This window comes from Anas platyrhynchos, chromosome 3 (genome assembly GCF_047663525.1).
Source record: "Anas platyrhynchos isolate ZD024472 breed Pekin duck chromosome 3, IASCAAS_PekinDuck_T2T, whole genome shotgun sequence".
Classification (NCBI taxonomy): Eukaryota; Metazoa; Chordata; class Aves; order Anseriformes; family Anatidae; genus Anas; species Anas platyrhynchos.
The window spans coordinates 113,315,122-113,324,964 of record NC_092589.1 but is presented as its reverse complement, the minus strand read 5'-3'; the positions used below and the strand labels follow the sequence as shown (position 1 = coordinate 113,324,964).

Sequence of the window (9,843 nt, the reverse complement as noted above, 5' to 3'; positions counted from 1 at the left end):
GATTTAAAAGTAAAACTTTGGAAGGCTGTTCAATGGTGCTGGACATACTCATATTTTTCTGTCAATATTTTAAGTACATTTGCTCTGTTACACTAAACACACAAGCTCAATAATAAGCTCAACATCTGCTTTGGGGCCCTTTCTGCAAAGATTATATAGATCCAAAGGTAAGCATGGCAAAAGGCAAGATTGGACTTACTCGCTGTAATGTTGCAGGCTTCTCAACTGCAATCAAGTATTGATTTAGAAGATTAGATCCATTACTGAAAATCAGAGTACAGCTGGAGACATGCTGACCTACTACAATAGAAATCGGTGTCCTAGTGAATTTAGTGGTTTTTGATAGCTCTTCTAAGTAAAGCTGTTTTACCTCAGGACTAGAACTTGACAAAGCACAGGAGTAAGAAAAATTAAGGAAAATCTTACTGTGTCTACAACTCCGATATAATGTAAAAAAACACTTTTTCTTATAATCTGGAAATGTTTAAGTTAGAGCGTTGTTACAATCAAGACTTCACTGAAATCCTTTTAGATTCTGTGTATTTCATAGAGCTTATTCTCTGGCAAGAAATAGTACATGACATGAACAGTAGCAAATGGCCCTTTTTTTTTTTTTTTTTTTTTTTTTTACTGCGTGGTGAATAGAAGCAAACAGCCCGGACTGAGTTCACTGAAAAAAAAAAAAAAACTGTAACAGGGCATTCATGAGATGAATACAGCCATCTCATGCCCTCTTTGTCAGGAGAGATCAGATGCACTGGTGTGGATGATGGTAACAACCCCTGAACGTGTTTTATAATGTAGGAGTGAATCGCAATGGTGACAAAATAAAGCACTGTTTTAGCTGTCACCACCCATCCTGCTAGGGTCTTGGAAGGCCCAATGGACGTTTAATTTTGAAGCGATATTTTTAAACCATATATTTAACAAGGTTAACTCACGTCAGAGGAAAACATCAGCCACCTATAATTAGACATCGACACATTAGCTATATTGATTGACCTTAACTTGAGATAGCCATTGTTGCCTGAAGCCTTTGTAATGAAGGAAGCATATGCAGAACGGGAAGGGAATGGGACTGTAAAATAAATAGGAAAACAGATTATGGTTACTTTCTACTTGGGAATTCCGTTGACAAAGACAGCACATTCTTCTGCACAGTGTCCTTTTCCCACGTGCTCCTTGCAGGAATGTTAACTGGAGGCTGCCACACAGGGAGAAATAGTGTAAGGAACTAATGCGGCTGGAAAGTTACTGCAATGGAAAGTGAGTCATTGTTCTATGGGAGGCGTTGGGTGAATTAGCATTCACAAAGTGGGTGTTACCCCCCATGCAAGGAAGCATCCAGATGTGCTGCTGGCTTGTTGGACCGTAAGTCCACGAGCAAAATGAATATAGCTTTGATTTTAAAAATACCATGGAATGCAAAAAAAAAAAAAAAAATAAAAATAAAAGAAAAATTCAAGACAGCCTGAGCAACTGTTAGTACCAGATAACACACATTTGGAAATAACATATGATGCGAATTCGCAAAACAAAGACACTTTCAAGTGAAGTTACAATTAAGATATGGTGGTGTAGTATATGAGATCGTTCTTGGATGCATAACAAGAAAGCCTATTTTTGAAGCTAGGATTGTGTGTGAGCAGTAGGGAGATTTATGAGCAAATAATGTTTCCGATGGACTTTCCATGTGACCTCAATCAAGTTATTACGCATTCAGATGCTCCTAATGCTTATCTACAAATGTGTTAATAAATGCCTATTTATATTGTAAGCGTTTTAGAACAGAGTCTGCTTTTTGTGACAAAGCTATACATCACCCAGCACACTAACAGGCTGGGGGTACTCCTTTCATATGATTGATTAATGATCATAAACACCAAAGTGAGATGATTTGCCACTTTTGTCCAAGATGGAAGCAATTTACAGCACTGGATGATAGTGAAAAGCAGACCCTGCAGATTCCTGGCTTACAGTATCATTGGCCTCATTAGTATCAGTAAGACTGTCTACTGTAACCTTAGCTCAGCTGGAAAAATGTTATGGAAGCTAATGGCTAGATGTGATGTGCGGCTAATTTTGAAATATTTGGAGGTAAGTCTTACACTCCCTTTTTACTGTCATCTAAGAAATCTACTCTCTGATACCACGTCAAATTGCAGTGATGTTATCTGTTGTAGCGTGGAAAGCAACCTTCAGCTGGGTGGGCTGATGATAGAACTGAACTTTAAACGTTTAATTAAAATAATTTAAATAAAATGTAATTATTATACATTTTAAAATGGTAATGGTAATCTTAAAAAATTGGGGCACTTTTAATAACGTTGCAAAGTCCTTGGAACACGGAGTGACTTACTTTATGTGTTCAAGTTTAAGGTGGTACAATCCTGGCTAGTGGACACCGCTTGCTTCGTATCTCAAAGCTTACATCCCATCATGTCCATCATAGGGACAGTTCTCAAAGGAGAAACCATGCAGTCTGAATTTCCAAAGTCCCTTGCAGGGAAGGATTTAGAGAAGGAAAGGACTTGGTTTACATAAGCAAGATCTCTTGTGAGTCTTTTATATTTTGAGATTCAACTGAAACCAAGATGAATTGACAGCATGGCAGAGAGAAGCACACAAGAGCTTATAAATAGAGTCCTGAAAAGATGATTTGATTTCCATTCTGTGGAATGTTACAGCTATTCAGAGATATTACAAAGTAATCTCTGATAAATTGCCCATGATTGAAGCAAATGGGAATTCACTGAATAAAGCCCTCTGATCCTTAATGGGATGAAGCTCTGTACGAAAGTTCAGAAAAAGCGATGAAGGACTTTTTGTTTTGCTGTAGTATGTTCCTGATTTCCTTGCAAAACAGGGACAGGTAGCAACAAAAACTTCCATCTCCAAATATTTCTCATGCCATTAGATAATATTTAGGGAATAAACAAGGCTTTCCATTCCTCTTTGTCCTGGGTCATTTCCAAATATCTTTTTAATGTCGTTGAGTTCTAGTAAGATCTGATTCCCCATGTCTCATTCAATGGAAGGGGATTCTTTTGCTCGAGTACTTTTCCGTCTTTGGATTTCCCAGTGGTGTACCGGCCACAGCAGACGTCCTGGCTTCTTAGTGTATGCTTTGGTTATCTTCTTTTCTAAGAACTGGAGATAAAAGGGTGTTGAAGCCCTTACAGCAGCTTACACTGCTGTAAACTTCAGCACTCATTACAAATTGCTTCCATTTGAAACACAGTCCTTCCCAACGGCAATTATTTTCAGAAGCATTTAGATGTCTATTTGTAAGGCCAAACTACAAATCTTGAATCTTACTGGGAATGAACCCTGCAAAAATTTTATGTAATACTTAGTGGAGTGTAGCTCCAGTCCTTCTTCTTTTCTGTATTGTCTATCTTTCTCTACTCAAAGAGTTCTTGTATTATCTTTTTCACAAAGCTTTTCCTGCATACAACGTGCTGAAAAGAGTCAAAATAGGTTTTAATTCTATCTTTATATTATCCTTGTAACAAACAACAGATAAAAAAAATGGGAACAAATACATTTTTTGTATTAGTGAAATTACTCTATATGTTTCTACAGTAATTCATCTTTTATTGTTGAACTACATTTAAATCTCTTAGTATGTGATATAAAAGATTAATTTTATGTTAACATGTCCTCTGTATTACAAACAAAAAAACATCCAAACAAAACTTAACACGCAAACCTTGTTGTTTACGATTTATTCATTGCTATCGTCAGTACTAAAAATGGCGATGGAGCTCACATAGAAGCTATAAAGCCATAAGCTGCTTGAGTCGGAGTAACTAGCCACGCCTTGCAAGAGCAACAAGACAACTAAGAAACCTGAAAATAAAACCATCTGCCAAAAACAATCTAGGGAGTAAACATTCAAAATGAAGCATGTCTTTACATGTTCCCTACTATGCTAACATAATGAGAATAAAGCATTAAAATGTTCAAAGCAGTGAGCAGGGATTTTTAACGACATCAATCCCTCTACAAGAGTAGTCCCTCTGGCGTCATAAAGAGTACTCACTTGAGTATGGTTCACAGAAATGAGATCAGAACATTAGGAAAAACAAAAGCAAACAAGAAAAAGGGACACAAGTGTGGTCAAAATATTTAGTAAATATAAAATAAATAGCTTTCATAATTGTGGGTTTTCTGTTGCTTCAAGCAGATCTGGATGGGCACCCAAGAAACTCAATTTGCTTGCATAAAGACAAAGTTTATTTTACTTTTAAAAAGTCATCAGTGCTCACGAGAGGAGGAATGCTGGTTTGAATCACGCATGTTGCAAGCAGATGTTATGCAAGCTTCCCCAAAGAGTCCTGCCAATGCATTGCAATCCTGAGTTATGACATTAACTGCAACTGCAATCTGGGCCCTTTTTTGGGCCACAGATTGAATTGTTGGTTTTCCCAAAATGGGGACAGTATGTTTGTGATGTATACAAAAACCTGAAGTGGACCAACATGTTATTTTTCATTTTCAGACCAACAGAGTTTGGACATCACATCTGAATTACAGGACTCACCAGTAGCAAGGACAGAAATAGGAAGGCACATTATCTGTCATCATATGATTGCAATATTAGCTCTTCTTAGCAAATATATCTCCTGGTTCTTTCCTGCAACACGTTTGGTAAGGGGCAGTGTCTTGCAGTTTCCTTCCATTCCTACTTTTCCTGCTTTTGAAGGATAAAAGGAAAGTCATATCCTAGTATAATTTTCAAAAAACTGTCTTAGGTTTTTACTTAAAATACTCCTTTGGCCTACAAGTGTTTGAAATGGCTACATCCTTTCATAACCTTTAAACAAATAAATAAATAAACAACAGGTACGCAACAAACCAAAACTAATCGCACTGAGCAGCACAACTATACCTTTGAAAGACTCTGCAGTATTAAACTGTAGATGAAGTTCTGTTGCCATTACAGATTAACAGCTCTAAGCAGAGAACGACAGGTAAGGTTCTAATTTCTGCACCCAAACGCACTGTATTTTGGGTTATCTCAAAAATGAAAATTTGTCTCTGTATGCAGATTTTATGTTTTGCTTGGAAATGTAAATGGCCTGTTTTCTTTTTATGTATCCTATTAGTGCTGTTGTTTATTTTGTATTTTTGATTAGATGCTCTACCATACTTTCAGACTTCAGTCTTGAAAAGAAATATGTTGGAGTACGTACATAAAACAGAATTAAGTTTTTCTATTTATTGTTCTTTACTAAATATTATTGCAATTTCCATCTGCAAACAATAAAGATACTGATAAAGTTTGTATGAGCCTAACAGCCCAAGGCATGTGATCAGTAATTTTATTTGTCAAAGAAGCAGAAAGCACTAAAATAACTTGCCCAGCAATGCCAAACAAGTCAATGTAGAAAGAGTAAAGGCTGAGACTTCATCACCTATGGATCTTTGCTTCTATTTCTTGGCTTTATTTCTTTTAGAAAGCTTTGGGTTTGGGAGCTTATGTGATGGTTTTGGGTTTGTGTGATGAAGTTCGATGAAGGCCCTCACGTTGTGGGGCGAGGAATGGCTTCTGACTTGCACCCAAAGGAGCACCGGCTGGAAGGGATCGCATTATAGCTCGTGAACAGCCTGAAAAGCGGTTTGGTCACCCTCTGTAGCGTAAGGGACACCATTCTTCATCCCCCTACAACGCGGTGACTGGAGCTGCCATAGCGGGGGCAGCCAGCAGGCTCCTCTCCAACCACTGAGCAACGAGGGCGGAATCCAAGCCGCGGCTACCGGGCAAAAAACCCCGCGGCTGTTACCGGCGCCTCGCCCGGGGAGCGCTCCCGAGAGCTTTGGCTATCAATAAGATTTCCTCCGAGCGAAACCCAGCGGGCTGTGCAAGAAGTTTTCCACAGAAAATAGCGGAAATCCTACCCCGGGGCGGCCGAGCTGCCGTGCGGCTCCCAAGGGGGAGCGGGGCAGACTCCCCCAGCTGCCGGGGCACCGCGGTTCTTTTTGGGGCTGCCACCTTCCAGCTGCCCCTTCCCGGCCCTTTTCCCACCCCAGGACCCCCGGCTTTAATCCCCGAGGGGATTAAACCCAGGAGGCTGTGGCGGCTCCTCCACCGCAGCGGGACCGTGGTGCGCGCTGCCCTGTCAGCCTGAGGGGAGCCCAGGGGAGCGGCTCCCACCCCTCCGCATACCCCGAGCCCCCCGGGGGACCTCTCCCCGCTCCTCGCGGGGGGGAACCCGGCCTCATTCCCCCCCTTTTTTTCTCCCTCCCCGGCTCCACGCCAGCCTCTCGGATCGCGCCGGCGCCGTGCCGGAACGTCGGCAGCGGGGCCCGCACCGCCCCCCAGCGGCAGCGGCCGGGCTGGGAGCGCTGCGAGGAGAGAAAGGGAGAAGGGGCAGTAATGGCGGCCAGGTAGTGCGGCGCTCAGCCCGGGCGGCGGCGGCGGCGGCAGCGGCGGGAGGAGCCGGCGCGGCTCCGGCTGTGGCTCTGCCCGGCGGAGCGGCGTCCCCACAGGACTTCTCCTGCTTCTCCTCCTTCCCCCTTTTTCTCCCTCCCCGCTCCTAGCCCCGCTGTCTGTCCGCCCTCCCTCCTTCCCTCCTCCCTCCCTCCCCTCCAGCTCCGCTCCGCACCGGCGGCGGCGTTTAAGCCCCCCGTGTCCCCCCCCGGTGTCCCCCCCCTCGGCGGGGCCATGGTGAACACCAGGAAGAGCTCCTTGCGCCCCCTGGGCAAAGCGGCGGCCGCTGCGGCCGGTGCCGGCAGCCATTTCATCTCGTCCCGGACCCGCTCGTCCAAACGGGGCACCAAGGCAGATGCGGCCGGGCTGGAAGAGACGGCGGCGGCGGCGCGGGTGAGGAAGGGCCGGCGGCGGGGGAGCGGTGGAAATGGAAGGGAGATGGGGGGGTGGGGGGGGGAAGGTAGGATAAATAGTGGGGATGGGGAGAGGAAAAAAAAAAGATGGGGAGGGAGGAATGAGGGGGTAACGGCAGCGAGGGCCGCGGCCGGGGGAGCCGCTGGGGACAGCGCCGCTGCTGCCGGGGGGGGGGTGCGGAGCAGGGCTGAGGGGGGAGAGAGGGGGGGCGCGGGGTGAAGCAGGGTGAGACAGGGTGTAAGGGGGAAAGGAGGGTGTCGGGGGAAGGCAGGGGACGGGGGGTGAAGGCAGGGTATGGGGGGAAAGCAGGGTATGGGGGGAAGGCAGGCAGGCTGCGGCGGAGGAGCCGCCGCGTCCCGACCCGGTGGCTGGGCGACGGGCGGCGACAAGCGGCGGCACCTGACAGGGGGACGTGGGGACACAGGGACACGGAGACAGGGGGACAGAGGGGACGTGGGGACACGGGGGAGTTGTGGCGCTGCTGCCCGTGGGGCAGACAGGGCCGGCGGAGAAGGAGGGGGGGGGGTCCGGAGCCGAGCTCCCCCTGCGGCCGCGGCCGGCACTGCGCCTGCCGCCAGACAAAAGTTGGGAGCTGCGACTGCTGCAACTTCGCAATCCTCTTGCCCTCTTTCCTCCTCCTTTTTTTTTTTTTTAATTTGTTTTGCCTTTCCCCTTCCTTAAATGACCTCGGTTCGTCCGAAGAAAGGGTGTTCGCGGCGGCTTCTGCATAGGAAAGCTGCCCCGTTTTTGGGACAGCGCTGAGGAGGGCAAGAGGGGGGGGATTTGCCGGGGCTCTACTGGTTTAAGCGGAGCACTTTTTCTACATAACTTATAACAGCTTTAACCGTGATCCCTAATGGCAAATGATTCTACAGACTGCTATCGAAATCTGCTGTTTCTTAAATTATGTCTGGGAAGAGGAACTCTTGAGCCCCTTATTTTTGCCTTGGTGCCTCTAAGCATATCTTAACAACGCTGTTTTCTAAGCACACGCACGTCCTTTTTTCTTTCATGATTGAAACCTCAGGTATTTGAAGGTCTAGAGTAACGGCTGTAGCTCTCCACAGGCATATTTTCAGAGCAACGCGTTGTGAAAGGCTGGGTGAACAAGGAAGTGAAAAGCCAGGGTCAAAAAATGTTTGACAGTCGCACACCAACTGCCCACGTCCTGCCCTCTGCGAAGGAAGAAGTTAGTCACAGAGTAGGGAAACAATAGCAGCCGGGGCAGATCAGGAAAATGACACCTGGAATCGCCAGAAAACCTTTTACCCCATGCCTTTTGTTTAAAAACACTGCCTGGATACTTGCTCCGTACCTTCCATGCTTCTCTTTCGTGCTTTGCAGTTCCCTTCCTCACATCTTACTTGCTCTCAGTGGTGCCTGTTCCTTCCTCGTATAACTTCATTAGGCTCGTGGGGATGCAGAACATCACTGTAAAAAGCTGTTCTGCTTGTTCTAGTATGCAGTTTCTGTTTATTCATATCATGGGTCTTGTGGTTTGTGAGGCAGAGTTTGGTGTAACCCTTCCTGGCTTGCTTTACAGAGAGTTTACAGCTGCTAAAAATAAGTAGGGCATCCTTCTGAGTGTTTCTCATCTATGAATAGCATTCACATACTACAGATCATTAAAATGTATAAATGATGTTATTGTCAGAGTGTAAAGAAAGGAGATTATATAAAATACTGTCATAAAGTTGATAAATACATCACAGGATACATCCCATGTCTCTAAAGAAGTGTTTCTTCTAAAGTTAAGGGAATATTTCGGCATACTGGATTTGTTTCACTTCACATCCAGTATCGTGCGTTTGAGGTAGATAACTTTTTTGTTTAGATGTAACTGCCAAAGGTGAGCAGGAGTTACCAGGAAGGGTTTGTTGTTTTTCTTTTTTCCCCTCAGTAAATTTTTGTAGTGTGTATATATATCCCACCACAGTTTGAGTTGTCTTTGTACAGCTGTTTTTCCCTTCAGATCTAAGAATTTGTCAGTGATATAGTACGTTTCTGAGCTCCCCAATCTCCTTGAAATAATGCCAGAGAAAAGGATTTCAGTGATTACAACATGAATAAGTGTAGCTCTAGGAAGACAAAGCCTTTGCTTTTTGGAAGTGACTGTCAGGAGACAGATAGCAGGGCTGTGTTTTGCACAGAAAGTGTACTGGGGTTGTTTTCAGGCAATTGTATGTATTTTGTCAAAGTTGACTGGAACAGTGTGTTCTTTTAAAATCTTTTGGTTGTAATGTCAGAAAACCAGCCTTTACTACGAGCAGTTAATTGGGTTAATGGGCTGCTATAGTTGGGAGCTGCTCTGGTACGCTTTTTATTTGCACCGTGTGACTGAATTTTCTTCCACAGAGATTCTGACTTTGAATTCGCAGAGAAATGCTCTTCAGTGGCAATGCTTGTAATTACCTTTCAGAGTATGTTTTAAAAGATCATCTATTTGTTCCTTATTAGCAAAAACTGCATTAGTAATATAGTGGCATCCTGTAAAATGCTGGTTAGACCAAGTAGTATAGATACAAGGCTAGGAGTTGTCTTCTACCTTGTTTTTCTTCAAGGTCCAGTCTCCTCATCCACATTTTCATGTGGGTATTGTGTGGTTTATTCATTTCTTTATATGTTTTGTATTCTTTTGTTTGTTTGTTTGCATTCATTTACAAGGAGAGGCTTGAATCCCTCTTCTCCTTGGCACAGGCTAAAAGAATTTAAGTTTCACAGAGTCACAGGATGGTTGTGTTTGGAAGGGACCTCTGGAGATCATCTGGTCCAACCCTCCCCTGCTCGAGCAGCATCCCCTAGAGCACATTACCCAGGATTGTGTCCAGATGGCTTTTGAATGTCTCCAGGGAAGGAGACTCCACAACCTGTCTCAGCAACCTGTTCCAGTGCTCAGTCACCCTCACAGTAAAGAAATTTTTCCTCATGTTCAGATGGAACCTCCTGTGTCGCAGTGTGTGCCCATTGCCTCTAGTCCTATTTCTGGGCACCGC

At 44.7% G+C, this 9,843-nt stretch overlaps 1 protein-coding gene across 3 annotated transcripts in view; it reads left to right on the top strand.

The window, feature by feature from the left end:
* Window positions 1–6,030: 6,030 nt before the first annotated feature.
* ATAD2B (ATPase family AAA domain containing 2B) overlaps window positions 6,031–9,843 on the top strand; it is an 81,470-nt gene continuing 77,657 nt past the window's right edge. For all 3 annotated transcript variants that reach the window (XM_027455574.3, XM_027455575.3, XM_027455573.3), the window contains exon 1: window positions 6,031–6,829. In XM_027455574.3, coding sequence (XP_027311375.2) covers window positions 6,671–6,829 — 159 coding nt within the window. In that variant the 5' untranslated portion in view covers window positions 6,031–6,670. The remainder of the gene's footprint in view (window positions 6,830–9,843) is intronic.